The sequence below is a fragment of the Odontesthes bonariensis genome, chromosome 10 (genome assembly GCF_027942865.1).
Source record: "Odontesthes bonariensis isolate fOdoBon6 chromosome 10, fOdoBon6.hap1, whole genome shotgun sequence".
NCBI lineage: Eukaryota > Metazoa > Chordata > Actinopteri > Atheriniformes > Atherinopsidae > Odontesthes > Odontesthes bonariensis.
This window is the reverse complement of record NC_134515.1, coordinates 29,600,710-29,628,078: the sequence shown is the minus strand read 5'-3', so window position 1 is coordinate 29,628,078 and position 27,369 is coordinate 29,600,710. Positions and strand designations below refer to the sequence as shown.

Sequence of the window (27,369 nt, the reverse complement as noted above, 5' to 3'; positions counted from 1 at the left end):
TTCTGATACCGTGTTCACACACTTACACACACTGCTGTGTGACAGTGCTGTACTCAGCCCATGTCCTCAGGCACTCACTTCATGACCAATCAGAAAGACACAGGAAGCGGTGTCCACTAACACTCCCGTACGACTCGCATAGACGGGCCAGACTGAGAAATCATCTTCAGACATATGAAAGAACCAAAGGCAGGAAAAGGAAAGCTGAAAACCAACAACTGTTGAAGCCACTGAACTGACAACAGGACGCCAGTGGTGAGTCCCCGATTCACTGATCGAAATATGTGACTGACTTATAATTTTCTTTATTGTACTGTTATATTAATATTCGGCGAAAAGGACATGTTTTACCCATAATTTGCTAAACTATGGAAATTAAAAATTTGTGTATGACTGACCGGATTTTAAGAGCTTTTTTTTTTTTTTTAAATATTGCAGTGACTTTCCATCAAAGCTGTTCCAAAGCTCAACACAAAGCAAAAACTTTTTGTAAAGACTGATTTACAGCTCTTCGGTGCAGTGTATCTTTTACACCTGAATATATTTACTGAATATATACATGTGCCTATGCGACACGTGAGAAGATGTGAGAGAACATGGCTGCCAAACATAAGGTGCCGGGACATTATGGACTCCATCAGTTTTAATACCTTTGCTAATGCTGGCTTCACGTTCTGCTTCAATCCTCATTTGACCATGAGGTCAAACAGATCAAATATGTATTTCCCTGTTACTGCTAAGTGGTCAGGAGAAAGGAAGGAAAAGGTGTACGTGTGAGAGTGTGTCTATATGTGTGTGTCTGAACAAAACGCTAGACAAGCACAACAAAGACAGTTGGCAAAGTACATTCCATGGGCGTAGATGTGTTGCAGGAAATCCCACTCCCATTCCCGAAGGATCTAAATAGAAACACACACACGCAAAAATAAATACAGAAAGAGAAAGAGAGAAAAATTGACATGAGCTTAGACACCACACTGAACAATGTAGTTAGTTTCTCAGTGTAATAAAATGTAATTATATAAAAGGCCACGACTCAAACTTAAGATTTCAGTTATACGCGCTGTCTTTTTGTGCTCGATGCAAAGAAAAGGAAAAATGTGTCAACAGATAAATCATTTAGCACATTCTCAGGACTTGTAAATCACATGGCTTGTGCGAATTCATTAATTCTTTCTTTTTCATATGCAGGAAGTTTGAGTTCTCAATAGAGGGAGCCATTTATTTTCAAAAAAGGTGCAGCTTAAGGGACAATTTTTATGCAAGGCAAAGTATCTTTGACCTTGTGTTACTGAAGAGTTCAAGGTGTCAGGAGCCTGAAATCAGCCTCTTGTGGGACTTTCTGATGTACGTTTTTTTTTTATGTGGTACACTCTGAGCCTAAAATAAGGTCACCCGAACCTGCAGCAGAGTTAATGAGCTTTAATTTCAATCCCAGGGCTGCAAAGCAATTACCACCCCTGAATTTTCAGGCTTTCATCAATGTATCCTGAGATTATCTCTATCCAGGCCAGATTAGCCTCAAAAGAAGGGCGATTGCTGCTTTTAGCATGGCTCAGAGTTTATGGCTTTTACGTTGCTTGCAAAACATGAATCACTTGAAACAAGCACTTTATTTTTCTCAGGTATGTGTTGCTGTTCACAGAAGACAATCTAGACAGTCACTCTGTCAGATACCATCAAACTGTAGCAATATGCCTTTTCTTATCAACTAAACTATTGTGTTCACCCTCAGTCGGTCATAAGAAGTAAAACTGGATTACTTCATTGTGAACATTCTTAATGTGACATCAGTCCCTGTCGGGCATTTAGAGACAGAGGCACACAGTTTACTGAGAGCACAGGGAACTTTTCCACTACACGGAAACTGTATTTCCTGTTTAGTTTGGTTTGATTTCATTCTGTAATTTATTTTTATACTGGCTTTTGAGATTGCTTCCGAGGCACCCTTATGACAGAAGTGTAAACCTGGTAAGAAGTTACTTTTTCCCCCCCTAACAACTGGAGTATAAACTAACAACTGTATGTTTCAAACTGCAGGGAGAACAATTAGCCTTCTATTACGTAACTGAAATGAAGGGAGGTTGTTATTCTAAGCAAAATGATTTCTTTAGGCTTTTGAATCCATCATTCACTCGCCACACACTAATGGAATACGGCTCTATGGGAGAAAAAAAAAAACAGCGGAGGTGAGCAACAGGTGCGGCAGTTTTAGTAACATACACAAGAGATGGTTTCAATACACTACCCTCCTACATCTTCACAGCTGGAGGAACAACCAAACCCACAGATGGAAAGCTGCGCAGAATGGATGTTCTTGTGTGTCTTGTGGAAAGCCTTGGCAAGCCCAATGACACTGAGGTCAGTGCAGGAAGGACAGCCCTGCACTGAAACAATAGCTGGGATTTAAACAGTACTTGCATAATAGCCTGCAGGACACAGCTGATCGCGATCCAACTCAGTCTGGTGATAAATGGAAAATAAGGTTTAAATTGAGTGGTCCCTTTTGTAGATTTACATCTGTCTGTTTTGCTCGTTCTGATTGCTGATAATGGGGGAGGCATGACACAGCATTTTTCTTCTTTACCAATAAATAAACAAGTTATGACACAGGCTCTTCTGTTCCTCAGATACTCTTCAAGCCATCTCCTCCATGGAGAACTTGGTCAAATCTTTCTGTTCTCCGTCAAGACGGCGTACATCAGACATCGGTGAAGTAAGTCATGTTCCTCTGTTGTGCAACACAAAGGCCAGAGGCAAATAAAGAGGAGAGACCATATGGGGGAAGGGTTTTATGACTCCACAAACCCATAATGAGAATGTAACAGTTTAACACCTGTGCAAAAGACAAACACCTGAGGACAGACTAAGAATGAGAACTGCGGGGAGGGGAAAGTACTAATGAGATACCTTAGGTGCTGTACCCCAACTTCAACTGCTTTCTGCCCTTGAAGTGGTTTATCTGAGCCTCTGCAGACCCGGTAGAGCCAGACAGCTGGGCAACCTGATAAGTGTGCATGCAGAGTTCTGCCGCTTTCTTCTGAACTGTACAAACTAAACCTCACATTGTCTGTACACTGTGCTTCCTTTCATACCCTTGATAGAGTCTTGTGAAACTCAGCGTGAACAAGTGGTTTACAGTCCCATGAGTCTGTTCTATTTGGGTGAGAAGCCTCGAACTGTCTTACTGTCAGTATTTTCTCTGTATTTTTTTTTTTTTAAATCGCTCGTGCAGTTCAGTCCTTATTGTCACTTTTGAAGATCTTTTATGGAAGTTTTTCTGTGCCATCAGAGTTTGAATACGAATTTCTAATATCGAATTTTTACAGCATCAAAATCAGACTCTGAATTTGAAAAACCAACAGTGGAAAAAAAAAATTCAGTGGAAAAAAAATTCAACTTCCAAAAATTCAGTGGAAAAAGAACCAGACTCAACAGCCGGGTAAACAGGGAGAAGCAATCGATCCCTGTCTCAATTCATCAGATCAGCTCAATAGATATTGAGTAATATCTATTACTCAATTTTATTAACACAAATGGCAAATAAAGTAAACTCACTCACCGAAGCACCATCACCCGCGTTGGTGGACGTGGCTGATCTGTCCAATGGAGCGTAACTTTGTTGGCTGCCGTTGGATGAATTGAGACAAGGATCGATTGCTTCTCCCTGTTTACCCGGATGTTAAGTCTGGTTCTACAACTGAATTTTTTGAAGTTGAATTTTTTTCCACAGAATTTTTTGAAGTTGAATTTTTTTCCACAGAATTTTTTGAAGTTGAATTTTTTTCCACAGAATTTTTGGAAGTTGAATTTTTTTCCACTGAATTTTTGGAAGTTTAATTTTTTTTTCCACTTTTGGTTTTTCAAATTCAGAGTCTGATTTTGATGCTGTAAAAATTCGATATTAGAAATTCGTATTCAAACTCTGATGGCACAGAGAAACTTCCATACTCTTTGCTATATGGTCACCGACATTGCATGTCAGATTAACAGTAAATGACAAATGTAGAATGTGCACCTGCCAGCATTCACACCAAATAGCTTGTGCCACGACGGATAAATCAGACACCGATAATTAGGTTGTAAAACTGCCAGAGGAGGCCGTGTCGCTGATGCGGTTCTTTGCTTAAGTGCGCAAACACGCAAGTCAGCAACAAAGTGCGCCTGTGCTGCCTTCAAGGGATGGTTGAACGTAGCACAGCCCTTCCTCACTGAGGCAGGCACTTTCAGCGAGGTCGGAGTTTTGTGATGTAGGGACGGCAAACGGGATCCCGTCTGGATCTGAGGGACAACATGCGGAGTCCTGAGCGAGTCCTAATGTCGCCGTGTTGAGGGGCTCCTGTGCGTAATGAGCGGGCGATCTACTGTAGCGTGAATAATGCCTGGACGTGCCGAGGACCTGCGCGGATCCTCTGACTGGGAAACTTGTTCGTCGCTTGTTTTGATCTGATACAAGATGCATCTGTTTCGGAGTCACATTTACCGAGTGTTCCCAGACCGCCACTCAGAGGAGACACCGACCATCCGAGGCGTCAGCTGGGTATGCTGCCTTAATGTTTAACAGATTTCAGGGAAATAGGCTAACTGCCGTGTGGTTTACAGAGCATAAACACGAATTAATAAACGCTACGGTGCATCGCTAATATGATGATGGGGAGAGAAAGAGAGGCGAATTACTGTGTCTGGTTTCTTGATGCGAAGATAAACTTATGTAATGCATAAAGTGACCGTGTAAATCTTTAAAAATAAAAGATCACCAAGATGTCACGTGCTTTCTGCAAACATTTGACATGACTCTGATGTTGATCAGCCTCCAGAGGACAATAACCATAACTTAGTGTGCAAATTCCCGATTTTTTGTCACATGTATGTGCTGAGGGGGTGCAAAACGTCTGTGTGTCAAGAGAGGTGAAGACAATAAATAAGAGCACATGAAAGTAGCTATTCATCAAAGTGTGCTTATGTAAGAATGAAGTCTTGTTAGAGAAGTGGTGAAAACTCATCAAGTGTCTCAGTGTTGTGCGAAGGAAGGCTGAGTTTTGAAGTATAGGATCGCACTTCTACATTTTAGGGAAATGTTTCTCCTACACAGCAACAGCCAATGGCTACTTCATAGAATCAAGATTTTGGATTTAAATTTTTTTTGCACAAAATAAGAGAATATGAGGATCTTTTGAAATACAATGCTTTTTTTAATATTATTCAAAACACACAAGTAGACTTGAGATGATTAGTCTACAAACGTTTCAGTCAGCAGGAAACTTATATCCACTTATCTTGATAATTATGTTGTTTTGATAAAAAAGTACTTGTTGACTGAAAATGACATGTTTCAGGCCTCTCAAAAGAGGACCTTTCCCTTGGAGTATTTTGATAACGTTAAATAAACTTTCAACTACTCATACCTACTATTCTATACCAAGCTTTTTTATGTTATGTTTGGCATGTTGTATGTAATGTTATGTTATGTTAGCAATGTCATTTCTCACTAGATAACAAGTCTTTCAAGTATTGATACAACTCAAAATTAAATTACAGGAACTTTAATCCTGGACAAAAAAAATCAGCTCCACCTCAGCTAGCTACAGCAGTAACGTGCTCCTATAGCGTGCTGTATTCGTCCAAAATATAACAAACTCTTGCTATGTACTGAGTAAACTATCTACTGCTCCTTCCCACCTCTACTGTGACACAATTCACGTCCCCCCCAAAACAGCAGTTTGCTGAAATTTCAAGAACGCTTCCAAGTAGACTGGAGCAGATTTTTCTATTGTGTTAGCAGCTCCAGCGTGGGGACACAGGAAGGTAATGAAGCACAAAGTTTTTCTTATTAAAGTTGTGTTATAAATAGTGTATTGTTTATTGTTCACCTTCCCTGCTACTCCCCTGCTCAGTTTACAGAGGAGTGTGTAGAAGAATGTGCAAAGAGGGAGGTCCTTGTTTCCAGGTCACAGGAAGACACAGGGCAGAGTTGAAAGGCTTAGGTTCTAAATTTACTTGATGCTTAAGTATCAGTGAGCTAGTGACAACCATAAATCTCCAGACTGCATTGCTATTTTTACCAAGCAATAACCAATGTCAAATTTTAAGAAAGGACTTTAAAAGATTAAGAGAAACAGGAAATAATGTAGTCTCTGGCGTGTACAGTTTGATGCCTGAAACCTACAGTAAACCAATTATTTTGTGCTTATTTAGGTCAACTAACACATAATAACTTACACAACTTCCACAAGGCTACACAAATAAGTACTTCTACACAATAGGATCATTTTAGTTAAGAAATTTAACTTATATACATTTCTGAAATGAATAAATGCACTGATTTGGCATCATAGGCAGGATTATCTTTCTATGAGAACATTGTTTGCACTGGCGCTAAAGCAGTGCAATGGGCTTGGGCCTGAATGACCTGGAGCTATAACTGCATACATACTGTTTCAGGCTCAGTACCACTGAAAGACACAGAGGTTTGTTTTCTAATTAAATAGCCCCTAAAACACAACCTGATCCCCATAAGGGGAAACCATACTGTAGCAGCAATCCTCCTGTCACCAGAATAAAATACCTCACTCGCATACGTGAATCCTCCAAATTGTGCCTCCCTGATAACCTGAAAGGATTCTGGTGTCTCCACATTTTTGCTCTCTTCTGACACACATTTGCTTGAGCCATCACTGATACAAATTAGTCATTAGTCATCAAAATCATAATAAGACAACATCCTGATCTAGACTTTTCTTAAAGCGGCAGTCGGCAACTTTTTTTTAGTCATATTAGCTTGAACTGTCATGGGATTCTGGAAGTAGAATATTAAATAGGCTGTTTAGGAAAAATAACGAAATCTGTAGCTCCCTGTAATCATGCTTGCAAAAACCGAGCGCTCCCGGCTGTTTTTAACCAATCAAGTTAGGGTGGAGGAATCCTACCTGTCAATCACAGCTTGTGCACACGCTGCTGAGCGTGAGTCTGCCCCAGCTTGTGTGCGCTCACACTGGTGTGAACTCACGTGCACAACCTCGTCCACAGAGGGGGAGGGGTTTGGGGGGCGATTCGGAGCTTGGTAGAGGTTGGGGGAGGGACCTGAGAGTTGTATCAGTTCGAATTTTCCGACTTTAGACTCGTAATTTTGAAAACTTGCCGACTGCAGCTTTAAAGTTAATCACTCATCCAGCCTTGATAGAAGAAGTTAAGTCTTTCTATTGAGAAGTTAAAACAATCTGCCGTTCACTCCATGATCATGTGATGTAGCTGGCTGCACTGCAGGCCAGACAAAACATACCATTAAGTCAGGCTGCAGGAACAGAGACACAGATGTATATCAGTGACGTGAAGACTTTATCACAACTTTTTGAAAGATGCCGTCAGCTCCTGTATGTGTCAGTGTGAGCAGTGCCATGTGATTGCTTTGCATATTTAGCATTTTTTCCTGCATGTTCATAGCCTGGGAATTCCCATGCTGCTTTGCGCTCGATTTCATTCTCACTGCAAAGTCAGCCTGGAAACCACCGCCCTTATTTTTGCTAGAGTTTGGGAACCAATCACAGAACGGGGGGGGGGGGGGCAGCAAGACGACGACGACGTCTATGCGCTACACCGAAGCTTGTAGAGCGTTAATTCAACATGACAGCGGACACAACGTTACCGTTCAATGCAGCCTTAGAAAGTGTTTCGGAGTAGATTCACCCTAGGGTCATTTGAACCGTGACATCCAGCCAAGTAGCCCACCCGAAGTTTTTCCGATATTGGCTGAACATCAGCTGAGTTACCGAGTTATCCCGAATAGCTTAGTACAAGCGCTAACGGCCCCTGGCAGTATCTCCAAAATTACCACACTAAAATCACATGTCATGACACCAAACTTCTACAGTTGTACAAATATGGTCTGTACTCACAAAACGATGCATTTGGAAGTTTGTACATAGTTCAGGAGTTTATTATTATCATCAACACAAGCCTGATAGCTTTTCTGCTGCTAAAGCTTCGTTGACGTCACTTCTGGGAGCTGGGAGCTTCAAAGTAAGATGAGGGTTGATCTACTACTGTAGACAACAAAGCAAGGCTGCTCAATTTCTCCATTATTAAAATAAATTCACAACTCTACAACATAAAAATTCATGTAGAATATAGCATATAGGCCTACTTTGTTGTCAATTTAAGTAGCTTAGAGCGCAAGTTTACTTTTATTTTCCATTTTTTTCTTCTTCCTCGTCGAATTTCTGTCGTCATCTGGTATAAGTGATACAATTGGCTATGAATCGCGGGCAAAGCAGCATGGGAAGAACCTGACGTCATTTGATAGACATTCGTAGCGCCCAATAAACGGCTCTAGGCATTCGTAAACCACGCCTCAAATACGAGAAAATGCACACCAAGTTCCCAGACCACCATCTCATCGAGATTGTGGACACGTCAGCCAGGCTAGCATGTTCATGTAATCCACTAACACAACACAGACAAACTCCCACTGCTAACCTATTGAGTAAATATGTAGTTAAAGGGGGTCTCCATTTCTAAGTTTTTCCTTCTTTTTGTGTAGGTTCAGATAGAGCACTGAAATCTACCCAATCTGAAGAGAAATATTACATCATAGTTATAGCCCATGAATTTAATTAACTGTAAACAGTTACCGTGGGAATACATATACACAGTAGCAGTTGCAAGATGGTCATAAAAACATAAAAACCGAGCAACAAAACGGAAGTCCTACTTAGGCCAAAGTACAGACATAGAACTATGTCTGTACATGGTGGCAGGTTTAAGTTTGGGATGATGTGACTCTTGAGTGCATCAGTCTACAGAGAAAAACATGACCAACTTGATCTACCTGGTGCAGTTAATTTCCCCTTTAAATGATTGGCTTTGCGAAAAGCCTTTTCTTAAAAAAAGATGGTTCATAGTTTAAAGCAAGAAAATGTGAAGCAACTGGCTGTAGGCTCTTTCCACACACTTGATTACACACACTTGTCACCCTCCCACTCCATGATGGAGACAATGAGAACAAAATGCTGACCCATATCCCACTGAAAATAAAGTCATAATTACCTCTATCTGCACAGTCTAGCTTCATTATGTTTGTTTATTTGGTGCAACCATGGCAAGACTGCAATCAACCAGTCCAGCTGGTTTCTGTGGAATGCTGCTCCAAAGTCATTTATCTGTTTTATTTCAGAGGTTTTACAGTGGATATGAGGAAATGCCTCAGTGGGAATAAAGCATTTCTTTCTGTTTCTTACAGACTCCGCTGCCAGAGGCTGTGAATTCAAAGGACACTATGAAGCAGGTGTGTATGCAAGACATGTTTTGGGTACATCACCCCATATGCCAGGAGTAATTCAATGTTCCTCACCGTTGTTTTTAAAATCCTGCCGAACAGACAAAAAGTCTCACTTTCAGGGGAGTGGGGTTTGAAGCTTAATCTTTTAAGCAAGTTTGGACTATCTGCTGTAATAAGTTTCTGCAGATTAAAAACCTGATTTTCTTTTAGCTTTTATCATTTTCTCTTACGGTACTGTGCAAAAGTCGAGAGCCACCCCTCATTTCTATATCATTGCCAGCGAAATGGGTGCAGTGACTAATTGAAACGTGTGCAAACAGATTGAAACTCTGGTACTGAGGAGGACAAGCTGATTTGGAGTGGGAAGCTGTCCCAGATTGTTAGGGCTGCAACGGAAAAAGGCATCATCAGCTCAAGAAGGAAATCTGGATCTTGGATTAGCTAAAAGCAGCCGATTCAGTATCAGCATTTGGTATAATACTGGACCACCTTTATTTCTCAATACAACCTGAACCCCCTTAGACAAGCTTCCTTGTAACATCTTTAAGCAGTCATCAGGAATAGTTCTCCAGGATTTTTAAGAACATTCTAAAGCTCTTCTTTAGACCTTGGCTGCCTTTAATGCAGTCACTCTTCCATTGAGACCATTTCTGATGGGGCTTCAGCAAACAGAAGGTGGATCAATTGAAGGGTCACCTGCATCTCTCAGGTCCTGAGTTGGGTCTTTGGTGGATTTTTCACGTTTTCTTAAGCACATACTTTTCAGACTGTTCTTCTGTTGTAGAGATTTTTCTGGGTTTGACACATTTTTTTTCACTTTAAAGACACACTGCACACCGTGCTGAGATACACCCGTTTCTTTTTGTTTGTTTGTTTGTTTTTTCAGGCTCTTTGGGAATCACCAAGTGCAAAAATGAAATTATAAGTCTGTCAAACTGCATTATTGTTGACATTGTTGGAGTTAAAGGATAAGACCGGTTTTTTGACATTGGGCCCTTGATTTCACATTATAACATGATGTTCTACTCACCCCTGCGTGTTGTTGAACATTTGGAGCTGTTCCGAAGATATTCGCGAGGCGTCTGGCTGCTCTCTTGAGATATTCGGCCATGAAACGGTTTCCTATGGGCAAGCTTATACAGGCACAAACTATGCTGTTTATAATTTATTAATTACTGTACACTAGCACTGATAACGTGGAGGTGCGTCGCTTACTTAAAAAAATCCGGGTTACTAATTTTGAATTTTAGCCGAATGAATAAATAGGCAGCAGGTCTGTGGGCTGTCTGTGGCAGTAGCACGAAGAGGACGTCAGTAACACCCACTTTACGACAAAAAAATCAAAATTACAGTAACCCGGATTTTTTTAAGTAAGCGACGCACCTCCACGTTATCAGTGCTAATGTACAGTAATTAATAAATTATAAACAGCATAGTTTGTGCCTGTATAAGCTTGCCCATAGGAAACCGTTTCATGGCCGAATATCTCAAGAGAGCAGCCAGACGCCTCTCGAATATCTTCGGAACAGCTCCAAATGTTCAACAACAAGCAGGGGTGAGTAGAACATCATGTTATAATGTGAAATCAAGGGCCCAATGTCAAAAAACCGGTCTTATCCTTTAAGTGGCTTAACAAAGACTAGGGGGAAAAAAACACACACAGTTCTCTGAAAATGGTCAGGTACAAAGACTGGACCAAAAATGAGTGAAAAAGCAGCAAATGTCCAAATAAAATCTTTGAAAGACCTTAAGAAAGCCTGGGGAACTATTGATCAAGAACACTTTAAAGGCTAGAAAGAAGGGGGAGCTCCAGTCATGTATACTACGGGAATTATTGATTAGCAATTAGTAAAGTCATACTCTTTATATCTTTCATTTAACACCCTTCTCTTAGATAGACAGTCGTCCTTTCACCATTAAGCTGACCACTAGCCTTTGAAGTCCTCTGTGTCCTGCTGGCTTTGAGCTTCACTGACCTCTGGTAACATCTAGACTTGCAGCGCTTGCATCCTCTGAAACTGCTGAACTTGGTCTTTTGTCGTAATAATATCCTGCATTACTACTCAAGCATGTCTTAAAAGACACATTCCTTTCAGGGCAGTCATAAGAAGTCTAAAGGGCACTCTAAGGTACAGTTGATTGACCCTCCCCACCCTCCCTACCCCTACCTCACCCTGCCCAGGCCTCTTGTGCTGCTTTATCTCAAATTCTTCAACACCGTGCCAAGGAAAGAACCTTTAAAAACAGTGATAAAATGGGTTGACGTGGAAAGTGACTCCTGTTTAGGTTCAATCGTCTCCCTCTGACAGGAGAGGGCAAGAGCATCTTTCAGCTCCCAAATACTCAATGCCCATGTGGATTTCCCTTTTCTTCCTTCGTTCTTAAAATAAGCAGTGAGCTGAGAGAGTAGCTGTCTGCAGGAAGCCAGTTTTGCTTTGTTCGGTTGCTGAGCAATCCCAAAAGTTACTAATTAGCTTCATATTTTATTACAACACTGCACAAGATCAGTCGTTTTTTAATAAGCTGATAGTGCTCATACCTTTAGATGCATTTCTTAACTATATTTTTCATTAGTGAAGCAAGTGTACGACTTGTTTCAAGCAGCTACATGTCTGTAATCTCTTACTGTAGGATGATTTGTACACCTTCATCTTTGTCTAATGTGGTTCTGTTCTGCTGGTGAAAGGTACAGTAGGTTTCTGTTCCCATATAACTCCACAAAGTTCTGTTCTGAGACAACTTTAAATATCTGCAGGTTGATGTTACCTCAGGCCTGGAATTGCGCATTACCCACACTTGTGGTCTATTGCAGGGTGGAAGTGTTGCCTTCAGAAGTGTGGTCCTGCATTTTTCTCTCAAAGATAGAGGGGAGAAAGTCAACTTACGGAGCTGCATTAAGCTGCTGTTTACTCACGCAGTGTTCCTCTCAGGCTGCCTCTCACACAGCACATCCCACTAAGGTCAGAGAGGGTGTAAGACACAAAGAACCGTCTCGCCTACAGAGGAGACACAGAGTGGATAACTGTACTCATCACCATTCCACTCGACAACACAAAGGCATTAAGTTATACCACAGATTTCTAGGCTCCAGTTCCAATAAAGTGTGAAGTCTGTGCCAAGATCTGATAGAAACTATTGAGGTAAGAACAGAATATATAATGCAATTGTGACGTGATGAAGACAGTTACAACTCTCTTCTATGCGACTGACTTGTGCCAAAAAGTGTCTGAGCAAACTGTGCAGGCTGCAGAACAGCTGTTCTGGCACTTGACCTGCAAAAAAATGGGTGTGGCTATTCGGGGACACAGATAAAGATAATACGTGTTTAACAATTTAAGTGTAAACCAACATGAAGTTGAGCATTGTTTAACCTTGTTGCTCCAAAGGTGCTTTTCAAATATACTCTTGACTGTAAAATTACACAGACAGCAGAATAGACCGGTCATAAAATAGGTTATGGCTACCTGTCCAACAATTACAGATAGCCCATACATCAGAGCTGCTCCTGCACACACAGGCTGAGTGTGTATTTCTCTGCACTTTGTGATGTTGACTGGCGCACCTGTGGGAAAAATGTTTGCTTTGTAATTTGACTCATGTGGAACAATTGTCTGTGGATTATAGCCCCTAGATAACATGATGGGGAGGCCTACACGGAGACTATCTACTACACGCAGACGACCTGTAGTGGAGTACATTGCATATGCAGAAAATATCCCATAAAACAAACAATTCCGCTATCTGCATGTTTATATGATTGTCAGCTTTAGCAGGAAAGAAACAGTCCCCCTCAGTGATATATGGCTTTGGATGTTATTTTTGCAAGGACTTGCGTAGGTAATGGAAAATGGCCTCATCAAGAAAATAAGTTTTGGAGCTGACATGCTTAAGAATGTGACCATGGGAGTCCCAGGGGAAAATGGGCCCCTGGGAATACTGGTGACTTCCAGACAGCCGTGGGGGTTCAGCAGACGCCTCAGGACACATTAATTCCACTGATGTCAGGTCTGGGAAAAAGCCGGTGTGAGGATGATGGGTTGAACCATGCACTGTAGGGTTACCCTCAGTAATCAATCATAGTTTTTGGATTATAATTTGTTGCCCCCTATAAATTTGGACCAAATGGACATGTGGTATGACCTCTGTCCAGACGAATGAGCAATGTGCTTACGTCATCAAGGCATGGGGTCAGGAGGGAAGGAAAAGGTCAGTAGGTGTTTTTCCATCCTGAGGGAGGTTCAGGAGACCAGAAGAGGCGAAAGGGTTGAGGGAGGTTCTGTCGCTTGCTTCTTTAAACGCCCCTCATCAAGAGAATATAGGACATTTTCTGTGTTTTGGTTTCATGTGCATCTCAAGACCACAACCTTGGGCAAACAACAACGTCTTGAGGGAAAATTCAAAACACAAACAGGGAACCGTCTGAGTCACTCGTGTAATCACAAGATACGCAGGAGGTGTCTGAGGGGGAGTCAAAGAGGGGGGAGCAAAATTTAAAGTTTCTTTAACTCTCTGTCATTAAGACTTTAGATATTGGTGGGTGATACTAGTATTTCAAATATAAGCTGCGCGTCAAGCGTGAAAAGACCTGAAATAGGGCAACTGTATTACCGAGCCACAAACCGAGCACATTTATTTTTACATGAGCTCTGCCGCTGCATGAGTGGCTGACAGGTTTGCACCATTGTCTGATGTCTTTCAGGATTTTAAACCAGACAACAGTGAGTTGGGTGTTTACACTTGTTTTAATCATGTTGTGGTGACCTAAATCTGTTCACACACTGACATTGTAGAGACTTGCCTCTCTTTTCAGAACAAATCACAAGTCCCCATAAAGGCGACTGTTACATTTTAGTCAGGGGATGACTTGGTCTAGTGCACAGCCAGGTTGAAGTAGGGTTGAGCAAGTTATAGTAATGCTTTGAGTAAGTGTTCTTAAGGAATGGAAACAAACACACCTCTGTGTGTGTGTGTGTGTGTGTGTGTGTGTGTGTGTGTGTGTGTGTGTGTGTGTGTGTGTGTGTGTGTGTGTGTGTGTGTGTGTGTGTGTGCCTGGGGCTGAAAAGGAGGGAGGGAAGCACCAGTTCAAAGAAACTACGTTGTGGGTGATCAGAAAGTGAAAGGTTGCTATTGCAATGTGGCAGCCACAGAGCGAGTTGTTGAGGCTGGGAACTCAGCGAGGTGTGGGAGAGTTTCACACTGCCATTTTTAACGCATTCTCACCTCCTTGCAACCCACACACACACTACATCACACTCCGACACCCACAGAAATCTCCACTCTCGCTGTTGATGTACACATGATCTCCATGCTGTGGGGAGCTGCAATGAGAAGTGTGCTTTTGCTAACGGGTTTGAAAGGGCACACAACATTAAACACTCTTAATAGTTTAACCTTATTTTTCATGTTTGTTCAGTTTCTTTCAGATCGTGTTGTGAAGGCAGCAAGATCAGTGTACAGCTTTATGATCGATAGGAACGCTGGCCTGATCCGGGACAGAAAGCATCACCTGAAAACATACAGGTGTGATTCCTTTCATCTTTTAACATGCCCGTGCCCGCAAACTACATGCAAGTTAACATGTCAAATTTATCTCACAGACAATGCTGCTCTGGTAAAGAACTTGTTGAGTGGCTCATGAAACAGAACGAATGCCTCCAATCAAGAAGTCAGGCCGTCGGGATGTGGCAGGTCTTGGTGGATGAAGGAATCCTTATTCATGGTAAGAGCTGAAGAGCGGAATTTTTAAGGATGTCTTTTTGAGATAATATTCATCAAGAGTTCAGGCATTTGCATAAACTGTTGAAGAATTATTCCACCAACAGATCCTGTCATATATGGTAACTTTAATATATTCTGATGGTAATGTCTGCGGCTGCTCTCAAAAATTGCCCAGAAGTATTTTAATAGCTTGAAATGTAGCGGTCAAGTCCGTCACTGCATCTCTTTTGCGATGTGTTCTCACTTAGTCAAGAGTTCACCAACTACTTATGCTTCTTGGACGAGGCGCTGTCTTCCTGGTAGAGACCACTCCAATCAGGATAAAAATCCTTCATCATCAAATGGAAGGAATCACTTGGAATGAATTTGCACTTATTTCCATTTATCTGAGGTTTTACGAGGCACCAGTATGGAAACCAAATTTCTGTTTCCCTGTCCAGTGAAACACGAGTTGAACTTCCACGACAAGGACACCCAGTTCTACCGCTTCCAGGACTCCCAGTTTGGCTTGAACCATATCGCAAATGAGAAGGACTCGGAGGACGAGCTGCAGGAAGCTCTGTCCTTGTTGTCTCAGCTGGGTCCAGATGCTCTGCTCACTATGATTCTACGCAAATGGTACGTTTGTTTAGTTACTGTTGAACTGCTCAAATGTATATAGTACAACTTATTTTTCCCATGTGTGTTCATATAACAATTCAAAGGAGACAGTCTTGATCATTTTTCATCCGTTTGTGTGGCTCATTAAACAACTTGTCTTCTCTTTAATTCAGCCCCAGTCAGAGAAGTGCTGAAGACCTTGAGGTCATCTATGAAGAGCTGCTCCATGTGAAGGCTGCTGCTCATCTCTCCACCTCGGTCAGTCACTATCATATATCTCTCCTGGCTCTCATTGGAATCATGTTTCTTTAGCAGATCAATCACATGGCATACAATTTTTAAAAATAAGTCTTGCTTTTAAAGGGAGCATATAATGTTCATATGATATAATCTTCCTTTTTTTTTAACAAGTTAAGTAATTTCCTTAGGTCTTGATAAAAGGTTTGTGTTTTTAAGTTTGCAGACACAGAAATAAAAGTTACGCCACAACTGCTATTAATTCATCAAAATAACTTTCAACTAGAAAATCATCCAAATTGTGCATCCTGTTGACTTTGTTTTTCTTTTTCTTTTATATACTTTGAGACGATCAAACCTCGGGAGTATAATACAGGAGTTATCCGGTGCTGCTCAGTCTTATTTTTCCCCCTGTTGTGTTTGTAGGTGCGGAAGGAGCTGGCTGCAGTGCTGGTCTTTGAATCACATGCCAAGGCCGGGACAGTGTGTGAGTGTTACAGCTTTGCTGATGTTTGAACTCCTAAAGAGTGTTACCACATGCACAGAGACACACACGGTTTCATTGGACAGCTGAGCCCCTCCATAAAGTCCACTGAATCGATGCAACACTCCTTTCACATGTTTGATCAGTAATAATGTTTGGAAACTTAAAACACTGTGCATCTTGATTTATTTGTTTCTTTACTGAAAACAATAAAGTCATCATATCTTGGTGTCATTATTTTTTACACTGCCCTTCTGAAGTTAATGCAGCACATCACAGAAAAGTGCCCTGTTAGCAGGACTGATAAGATTATTCATTCACAGAGACGTGTGGAGATGACTGATGTTGAATGTCTTTTATGTGATGTAGTGTTCAGTCAGGGGGATAAAGGCACCTCCTGGTACATCATCTGGAAAGGCTCTGTGAATGTGATCACACATGGGAAGGTAAAACCATATACCAGTTTCAAGTAATCAAACAAATCTTACTAACTGCCATTTTTTTAATGTAATGCTGAAAGTACTGTGTTCGCACAGGGTCTTGTAACCACTCTGCATGAGGGTGAGGACTTTGGGCAGCTTGCTCTGCTGAATGATGCCCCTCGCGCTGCCACCATCATCCTGAGAGAAGATAACTGTCATTTCCTCCGTGTCGATAAACAGGATTTCATTCGGATCCTCAAGGTTTGTCTGATGTCCTCATTCTAAGCGTAGCACCATGACCTCTGAGTCAGATGTCAGAAATAAAAGAGTGTAGAATTGATGTGCACATACAGATGGGACACATTTGACAGTGGTGCAGCTGTAGGTCGGGTTCCCAGTGCTAAAATATTCTGTCCCTCAGGATGTGGAGGCTAATACAGTGCGACTGGAGGAGCATGGAAAGACTGTTCTGGTGTTGGAGAAGAGTGACGAATCAGTGGGGCAAGGAGGAGCAGGAACCAACAGCAAGTGAGAATTTCAAGCACTCACATCTGACATAATACAACAGTCACTTCTCAAGCAAGTGCATAATTATTAATACATTTCACCAGGGTGCTGGCACATAGTGAATCATGATAATAGATTAAATACTGCCAGCATCATGAAACAAAGTGGGACAATTAAACATATTTTTTTGGTAAAAAAAAAAAAAAGAAACTTTATTTCTGAGGTGTTAGCTGATATTCAGAAAATAGAAAGACTTAAACATAAGATGCTGAATGACCCGTTGAATCACTTTAAAAGTCTTGAATCATTCTAGCTAAGATAAAAGTGAGATAAATTGACTGTTACCTCTCATCTGGGTCACTCATTTTCTTCGTTTCTTGCTTCACTTGCACACCTACAGTGTTCTGTTCTCTTCATCCTATCAAAGAAACTCCATGTGTGATTTTATTTTTTTTTTGCCAAAGAGCCCAGTGAGAATTTCAGTTTTGGGTCTGATATAACAAGACAAGGAGCCTTCAAATTTAGTTAATTATGACGTCGATACCACATGTGGGTCTCTGGAGCTCTCTTGACCCACTAACGCCCACTAAAATTTGACTTTTGAGTGCAATGTGAAAGTGTTTCATTGCCATTCAGTTCCGTGTAAAATGACTGCAGTTGTCGCAGGTATTAATCGGCTCCCGCTCAGCACAGCAGCAATGGGAACACAACATCCAGGTGCACGTGCTAATTTTCACTGAGAGTGCGGTGGTAGAGGCCACAAGGATGGACACAGCAGACTTTGTTTTTACAGAAACAAAAGTCCCCATAAAGCAGTGTCTAACATGGAGACTCTGATACAGACAGCGACTACTCGCGGACAAAAAGAGATGAGATCCTTTTTTTTTTTTTTTTCAATCAATTAGTCGCTTTTAAAATGATAAACTAGTGTAATCTCAGAGAGCTTTGATTATCAGAAACTGTAGTCCAACACAGCCTGAAGGATACATGTAATGGCATCCCTTCATGCTGTTATAGACTTCGCTAGGAAGCAGTGATCAGCTGGTGTAAAAAAAAACAGCATAAGGATAACAGTGGGAAGCACTGACACTTCTTCTCCCAGGAAAAAGAATCCTTTCAGTTCACACAACAATACCACAGAGTTTTATTTTAGAAAGAAATCTGAAGTTGCAGGGAATTGTTTATTGCATTTCATCAAACAGCATACAGAAGTAGACTCATATGCTGAAAAAGTGTTTTCTCCTAAATCAATCAAATTCAACAATAAGAAACAATATATATAATATTAAATGCACAACATTAAATGACTTTATTGGTGTTAGAAATAAAACACTTATATTTTAGATAGTGAGCTGACTGATGTTGTTCCCAGATCGAGGATGTTACTGAAGGAAAGTTGGAACAGAAAAACTGATTTTGTTGAATAAATCAATCATTTTGAAATAGCTGAAGACATGTGATCTGACACATGGCAGCCATATTGTGAAATTGTATTTTCTTTCTCCAATTTGTCATTCATGTCAGAGTCACTCGTCTTCTTTCTCTTTATTGTAACACCAATGATAACAGCAGTGATGTCCCTGCATGAGTGTGCTCGATTTGTGATGTAAACAATATTTGTGTTGTTGATTGATAATTCAATTACTAGATTACATTCTATTGTTGGCATTTAATATATCAAAAATATCTTAAGAATTTATGAAATCTACCCGATGTTTATTCAGCAAATTTAAAATATAATTGTTGCTATTTAGAAGGTTACATTTTGTATGGAGATTTCATAGATTTCAGGAGATTTGTGTCACCCAGATTCCACAACTTTTGGCGGAATGACCCATGTGCAATCTGTTGGTTTCCTTAGCTAGGAAATTGTTTTTGAATTGGCTCTATATGAACGAATTGGATTATTTTATGAATAATTATGATTACAATTAATTGAATTCCAATTGGCTTGAATTGGACTTTATTATCTAAGTGCCTTGAGATGACATTTGTTGTATTTGGCGCTATATAAATAAAAATGAATTGAATTGAATTAAGGGACAAGGCATTTTAATCCAAGAGTGAGCTATGATCTGAAACAGACGGAACGCCATCACTCTATCAGATGTGTTTTATTACATGCAGAGTGCTTTAAATGCCGTTAACTGGACAAGCAAAGCAATGGCTGCATCAAGGGCCAGGTCCTGCTTCTTCTTTTTAAGCGAGTTTATCACTCAAGACATACGCAGATTTATGATACAAATATGCACAGCAAGACAGGTGTCATAGTTTTTACCCATTTACTGAGTGAATTTACAGAGAGAGTTGTTTGCTGCAGTTTGATTTTAGGGGTAATTAGCTAATAGTACCATGCTCACGCACCAAACAAAAGTGTTCTACAGTGTGACAGAGTCTCTGTTTTGTTCATTTGTTTTAACTCACCACATGCTACAAATGTATAAGCACACAAACTTCTATTATAAATGTAAAAATGTACTACATGCACACATGCAGAACACCAAGCAAATAATAATGAAAAAAAAAAATTAACCTCCACGCTTTCCTCTCCGTCCTACTCTGCACCATGCAGATACACAGTTATGTCGGGAACACCTGAAAAAATCTTGGAGCACCTCCTGGAAACACTTAAACTGGACTCCAATGGAAGTGATCCAATAGGTGGGAGCCTGCAGACACCTTTTCTTGTTTTATTGTAATTGATACAGGGTGTACAGACCTTGCCAGCTTGATCAGTTGTGTGTTTTTGATGTTTGTCTTCCTGCAGATCCCTGCGTGAGCGACTTTCTCCTCACTCACAAAGTCTTCATGCCATCCAGTCAGCTGTGTCCTGCTCTACAGCACCAATATCCTGTGGCGCTTTAATACTGATAAAAGTTTTGCTGATACTGACGATCAGTATAATGCTGTTTGATGATGATGAGGATGATGATGTTTACTATTTAAATGGATAACATAAAACACAGTTTTTCATGTTATACCCTTAACTACCATTGCACCTATCAGGCAGAACTCTCTGAGGGCTCAGAGCAGGAGAAGGCTGCCTATATTCTGAACGCCAAACAGAAGGTAGTGAAGCTGATTGGCCAGTGGGTGGCACTATTTGGTCTTCTGCTGAAAGAAGACCCTGTTGCTTCGGACTTTTTGGAGGTGGGATATCAGGCTCATATCCAATTAATTTAACTAAATTCTAAGAGATTTTAATTTTTTTATTTTTGTATTGTTTGTTTTTTTAATTATTTCTATGTTTGGGCTGAAACAGAGAATGAAAAAGGACGTGGCAGCTGATTACCGTTTGTCCAGCATTCTGAGAGACCAATTTAGGGAGAGGAGGAGAACAAGAGTGTAAATATCCTCCTCTATTTCTGCACAATATTTAGGTCAGACTGTGCCATACTTTCTAATGAGTCTTTCTTTTTGATAACTTAACAGGCTGGAGAATGGATACCAGTCACTGAGTAGGGTGAGCCTCAGATTGTGTTTGCGTTTGAAGAAAAAAATTTTTGGGATAACAGAATATTATGTCAAAAATAGATTTTACTGAGAAAATGGTCTTAATATCATGGCTGTGGTCATTGGTGAGTTTTCACTGTCATTTATTTTACCTTTACCAGAGCCAGCAATTTGATTGGTTTTCACACTGTGAGGAGCCACTGGGAAGGTTACAGCCAATCAGAGCACAGGACAAAGGTAAGGCTCAGACTCTAAAACAGGCAAATCTAATCAATCAAACACACCAGGGATACTTATATGTAGCTTATTTAAATCTCTATATGAAACTATATATATGACAATGCTAAGTAATTACCTCACACTACATGCCAAGCGTGTCTTTGGATGACACATCGTAAATCATGTCATCAACCATCAAATCAGCATTTCCTAACATTTTGGCCTCTGTCCCTGCTTCAGTGTTGTATGAGATCTACAGGCCAGACAACAAACCTCTCACTCTGATGCTGCCCGTCAACACATCTGTACAGGATGTGATGGCAGCAATAGTCAAACCTGGCGGCGATCACGTGCTGGTCAAAATGAACTCCACAGGAGGTAGGCCTCATTTTCAGGATATATCTTATTTTTCTAGGTTGCATAGCAGATACATCAATCAGCCATAACATTATGACCACTTGGTTAATAGTGACCAGGTCTCCTTTTTTCCACCAAAAGAGTGGTGTCAGGGGTATGAGGGTCTCCTGGAGTGTCTGATACTGGGATGTTAGTAATCGAATCTTTGGGCCCAGTTGATACAAATGTGATGGGTTCTGCCATCAGATCCCATTAGATTAGTGTTTGGAGGCTGGGTGAATACCTCAGACTCTTTTGTGCTCTTTGAGCCATTCCAAAGCAGTAATTGAGGCCATTGCTATCCTGCTAGTTGAGGCAGCAACTCTAGGAGAGCGGCAGCAGATGGAGGATTTGTCTCCAACAATGTTTACATAGGTGTTAAGTGTGGCATCCATATGAATGCCAAGATGCAGGTTTTCCCAGCAGAACACCACTTTGTAACAAGATGAGCAGTGTTACTCACAGTACCGTTCATAGGTTTCCAATGTTGTGGCTGATAGCTGAATTTTTTTTAATACATTCAGTCAGTTTCTGTAAAATGCTCTTTTTTTTAATTAAAAAATATTTAAGCATAATCAATCATTTACTTTATTCAGTTGTAACTTGACTCATTTTTATAAATTGTCTTCTGCTCTTTGTCGTTTCATTGTGCTGAACACTATTTTTTGATTATTTTCTGTAAATGCACACAGAAAGAGCTCAGTTAAAGCTGGATGCAACGGCATTCTACACTGCCCTAGGCCTCAACGAGAGGCTTTTCATTTGCACAAGCAGAGAAGTGGAACAACTGGTGAGAATCGGGCGCCTTCTTTACATTTTTTTTTTTACATACATACATTGTATTTTCTTTAGAGAAAAGCCAAGAAACACACACTTTGAAACATTCGCTTACTGATTATCTTTCACTCCCTGTATCTATTCGCCCAATAACATGACACTTACCACGTTTATCTGACCAAAATCAGACTTTAAAATGAATGTAAACATGTTAGTTTGACAGAGCTATTCGGATATACTTACATGTACATGAAAGTTAAAAACCGTCAGAATGTCAGTATTTTCTCACAAAGTCCACAGCATTGTTGTCATGGATATAGCTCAATCAATAATTTGTTTCCACTCCCGTGCATGTATACTGTTACAATGATGATGGTTCAGTTAAATGATCAAGTTGAGCTGTAGTTCGACTCAACTGGGCATATAACTCTGCTGTTTGTCTTCCAGAGGCCCCTGAAAGAACAGCAGGGCCCAGAGCAAGGAACAACTGATGTCCTTGAGCAGATGAGCTCTAAAGACATCGCCAATGAGCTCACCAACTATGACTGGGAACTATTCACTGCCATGCATGAGGTAACTTTGCAGTTATGAAAAATCTTACATCGGCCTTCAGATGATCTGGTCCCTTTTTTTTTACAGTGAATTTTGATTACAGTGCTATGTTGTGTAGCCTGTAAACGCTGTTCAATCTGTGACTTCCAAATCTTGTTTTCACTGTATTTTCATTTCATGTCAGTGGTTATGAATCATTGTTCCTATCACTGCAGGTGGAACTTGTGTACTACATATTTGGGCGTCATAAATTCCCAGGTGCCATCACAGCTAACCTGGAGCGGTTTGTCCGTCGCTTCAATGAAGTGCAGCACTGGGTGGTGACGGAGCTGTGCCTCTGTGAAGACCTGGTGAAACGGGCCATCTTGCTAAAGAAGTTCATCAAAATCGCTTCAGTGTAAGTGTCAGATAAAATAAACTGTTTGGCATTTCTGATAGAAATATCTCAGCCCCTTTGAGAATTACCATCAAATTCTTACAATCTTGTTTCAGAAAACCTCATAATGAATTAAATGTCAACAAAAGAACAATCCATTTGTTTTGTACTAATGTAAACCATAAATATATATCTACTATTTTATCGAGCAAAGTCATATCAAATGTCCAAGCTTCGTAATGTTATTTAGTAAGTTAGTAATTACAAATTCACGATCATAATGACGTTGATGCCAGCAACACATTAAAAAAAAAGCTTAAAAAACAGGCTTGTGCTTAACACTGTGTTGCCCATGTTTCCCTATTTTTACTTGATATAGAATTTCAGTTGCTCAAATTGTTGACATGTCTTAATTGCAGGCAGAACAGTTTAGCACCCAAATGCTTCACTATTGGGCCTTGCTGTCAGGATATAGGAAACAGGAAAGTGGTTTGGGATTGAGTTGCAACAAAAATCAATCAATCATTTTCCTCTGACAAAAGGCATCATCTGTATAGCAGCATATGTTTGCTCTAAAACCCGTGTACAATATTCAGCATCAATGGATATGAAAGTTTCTCATCATAAGCGTACTAAAACACCCTGTTGCCATCAAGGCTGTTGAACTGAAAAATTCTGATTGACCAGACCTGAGCACAGTTCACCACGTCACCTCAGTCCATCATGAGTGGTCTTAAGACCAAGGTGGCACCATTTCTGCATCAGATTATACTCCGAAATTCCATTATTTCTCTGATGCTTTCCATATCTCAGCCTATTTTGGAGGCTCTTTTTCTTCCCAATTATTTTACTAACCCATTGCCAATTAACTTAATTGTTTGTGAGACGTTACACCAGGTTTAGACGATTTAGACCCTTCCAGACTTTCTTGCCCATGTCCCAACATTCTTTCCTTCACCAAGGCTAGCATGAATCAGATATGGGATCAGTGACATTTGTCTAGTTAAAGAGATCATACAGAAACTACCAAGCGGAAAACTTGGTGGAAATTTTGGGGCATTGGCAAACCAAGAATCCATCAAGTTTAGGTCCAAATCACTAATTCAAATTGGAATTATCATTGAGAAATACAGCATCACCCTTTGCTGGGTGTTTTGCTTTTTAGGTGCTCTTGTTGGAAATGTGTTGCTGGCAATCAAAATTAGCTCTGTTTTTAACGATAAATTATCTCAATTTAATCATTTAACATGATGAAACCCAAATCACTACACCTTATTACTTATTTTACTATATTTTATTTTATTTTTTGAGGGTTAGTTCAAATATCAATGGACCCATGAGAATGAGGCTTGAAGTGATGGTTAATCTGGAATATTTTGTCTACAGAAAACTATGAACTTGTGAAAATTTATAGAGACTGAAGAGAGAAAGTGAAGAGACTTTTGGTCCTCAAAAAATGATTCCCAATGTCTTTGTTCATCATGCGACTTTTGGCACCAGTTGACATCTGACAGGTTGACATTTGTGGTTTTTAAGTGTAACATCTCAACAAGGAGTGGTTTTCTTGCCTTGGAATTTGATAAACATTCATGTTCCCTGTAGGGTTGATTTCAACAACACTGATGATCCCTTGACTTAACGATTCAGCACCACTTCAATAACAGCATTTAGTCAGTCACAAACCCAGCTGCTCACAGCCGCATGTTCTCTCTGTTGCAGATTAAAAGAGCAGAAGAATCTCAATTCATTTTTTGCTGTGATGTTTGCGTTAAGCAACAGTGCAGTGCACAGGCTTTACAAGACCTGGGAGGTGAGAATGCAACAGTCACAATGACAATGAATGTTGTGTCACATTTATTTGACAAGTCTTTTGGAAATGACTTGTGTGACTTTTGTCTGTATTATACAGAGAATACCAAGCAAGACAAAAAGGGTCTACTGTGCGTATGAGAGATTGATGGTAAGCCACACCCTCGTTGTATATGATGTGCTTTTGTCTTCTTCTTCTTCTTCACATTGAAAGGCAACTTATCTTCTATTAGATTTGTGTACTAACAAAAAATGTTCCGGTTCTGTTAGGACCCTTCACGCAACCACAGGGCCTACAGACTGGCTGTTGCTAAACTCAGTCCTCCTTACATCCCCTTCATGCCTCTGCTGCTGAAAGGTAACAGACAGCAGCAATCAGTTGATCATGAATATATAGACATCTTGGATTAAATCATCAGGACACTTACTGTTTCTGTTTGTGTGTGTACCTAGACATGACATTCATCCATGAGGGAAACCCAAACTACATCGACAAATTGGTCAATTTTGAGAAGATGGTATGGTTGGATCTTTTTTTTTTTTTTTTTTTAGGGTATTTGCTTGATTATGTTTTTTACAGACTCTGTCAGACTGTAAAACACACTTTGTACTATGTAAGTAAACATTTGACTTACAATATCTCCTTTTCTTCTCGTGTTATAGCGAATGCTTGCCAAGACAGTGAAAATTGTACGAGGATGCAGAAGCCAACCATACGGTAAGTGATCCAATTTAACTGCCCACAACAAGCTTTAGTATGGATATCCCCTCAGAGGTCAGATGATGCAATGTGGATGTTGCAGTACATTGATTAAGTCACATTTGTGTTTTCGAGTGATACATGCAGTAAATAATATTGCCCGTCTCCTCTGCAGTGCCTTCGTCTCCACAGAGGGGCTTGGCTGATCGGATGTTTCTGGAAGGGCCTGCTTCTCGTTTATCTACATGTAAGTTAAAGACGGGTGAAAAAGAAAGTGCACCCTTTTTCTAAGGTTTTAAACATGAGGATATCATTTTTAATATATATATATATATATTTAGATTTGTATTTTTATAAATATATAGATTTTTATATTTTTATATATATATGTATTTAGGTCTTAAAGTTTGGTTATACGACCTCAGACCTCACAACATGACATATTTAACCATGCCATTATTCATTTAAGAACTGCAGACGAATTGTACAGTCGTGAACTTTAACATTTAACATGCCAACTTAAGGCCTGTTGAGTCTGAGACGTAATTTCTCAGAACGTTCCATCATCTGACATTGGGTTGAACTTACCAAGACGTCCACTCCTGGGAAGAACTGCCTTGAATCTTTCTCACTGTAGAATGATGGAGTCAAAAAAGTTCGGAAATGGCCTTATAACCCTTCCCAGACTGATGGAATTCTTAATTCAATTAATTAATCATGTGAATTTGATTAGATGCTCCTTACTGCTATTTACCCTTTTATTCCTATGAAAACAGTGAGGGTAGACTCTACTTCCACATTTTAACTTATTTTTTCTTAACTATGTGATGACACAATATAATATCAAATTTTATGTTGCTCATTTGATGTTTTCTACAAGACCTGCTAAGGACCAGATGATTTTTTTATTTTGTCCCAGCATATAGACGTTAGGAAATAAAAAAGGTTGTCCTTTCTTTTCCCCCAGTGTACATCTGCAATGTCATTTACAGGCATGTCATATTATAGCAAAGATTTTGAGTTGTTTTATGCTAATTAGCTTCTCCACAGCCTTTATACTATGTTACTCTTTCTGATTTGCAAGTGCAAACACTAAAGTGTGCTTTGTCAAACATGATTACCTCCTCTCATTCAGACTCAGACCATGCCCTCCCTTTGCGGAGTCCCAGCAACATCCGACACTACATTCAAAGCCTGAAGGTGATTGACAACCAGCGGAAGCTAACGCAGCTATCAAGAACAATAGAGTGCTAGAACATCAGCCTGCAAATATAGAGAGACTGGAAAACTATAATAAAATCAGAGGCAAAGAACCAATTGCAGCTGGATGAACAAAAACCTTCACACTCGCCTGAATAAGATGGGCCTCTGGAGGCATAAAGTGCCATGGAAATCCACTGTAATTCAAGGAGCTTGGACAGTCACAGTGAAGCTTTCTGCACTGCACAGCATTGAGAGTGAAAATGGGCAGCATGCACAGTAATAACCTCCAATGCTGAATCTGACTGTGTGCACAGGACTCTTGGGACACATTTTAATCCAACAAGGCTTACATCACCACAAAAAAAGGCAATGTAACAACATGTACAGCAAAGTGTTCATTTCTCTGGTGTCAAAATTCTTTTTATATGACATGTTGTATACTGCTCTCTGTGTAGGAGCCAGCACGTTACAAATCTGTGCCACAAATAACCACTTAAATTAGCGCTTTTGTGCACTTTCGTTCTCCCTTTAAAAGTAATATGTTGTATCGTGTTGACAGCAAGGCCTTTAACTGACATGCACATAATTTCATACTGTGTTTTCATTTTTTCTAAATAAATTATTTTCCCAGTTATTTGTGTT

The 27,369-nt window shown here is 40.2% G+C and overlaps 1 protein-coding gene across 3 annotated transcripts; it reads left to right on the top strand.

The window, feature by feature from the left end:
* rapgef3 (Rap guanine nucleotide exchange factor (GEF) 3) lies at positions 1-27,361 on the top strand. Of its 3 annotated transcripts, none has more exons than XM_075475210.1 (28): positions 1-255; positions 2,631-2,716; positions 9,236-9,280; positions 14,688-14,794; positions 14,872-14,993; positions 15,433-15,610; positions 15,766-15,850; positions 16,256-16,316; positions 16,683-16,759; positions 16,850-16,996; positions 17,157-17,263; positions 19,815-19,903; positions 20,010-20,088; positions 20,242-20,392; positions 20,505-20,587; positions 20,675-20,705; positions 20,857-20,932; positions 21,155-21,292; positions 22,003-22,100; positions 22,535-22,660; positions 22,855-23,036; positions 24,735-24,825; positions 24,925-24,975; positions 25,095-25,182; positions 25,278-25,342; positions 25,488-25,542; positions 25,700-25,771; positions 26,660-27,361. In XM_075475210.1, exons 2-28 carry the CDS (start codon positions 2,654-2,656, stop codon positions 26,776-26,778), a joined length of 2,586 nt encoding a protein of 861 aa, XP_075331325.1. In that variant the 5' UTR covers positions 1-255; positions 2,631-2,653; the 3' UTR covers positions 26,779-27,361. The 3 variants fall into 3 exon arrangements, with proteins under 3 accessions (XP_075331325.1, XP_075331326.1, XP_075331324.1); XM_075475211.1 differs by lacking the exon at positions 1-255 and adding an exon at positions 1,810-1,971; XM_075475209.1 differs by lacking the exons at positions 1-255; positions 2,631-2,716 and adding an exon at positions 4,160-4,540.
* Positions 27,362-27,369: the final 8 nt, after the last annotated feature.

Bases quoted from the DNA above. Each gene is read 5' to 3' on its own strand.
- rapgef3 (XM_075475209.1), top strand. From the start codon at position 4,457: ATGCATCTGTTTCGGAGTCACATTTACCGAGTGTTCCCAGACCGCCAC. The intron at 21,293-22,002 runs GTAGGCCTCATT...AAATGCACACAG, and splicing joins CAAAATGAACTCCACAGGAG to AAAGAGCTCAGTTAAAGCTG. The intron at 23,037-24,734 runs GTAAGTGTCAGA...TCTCTGTTGCAG, and splicing joins TTCATCAAAATCGCTTCAGT to ATTAAAAGAGCAGAAGAATC.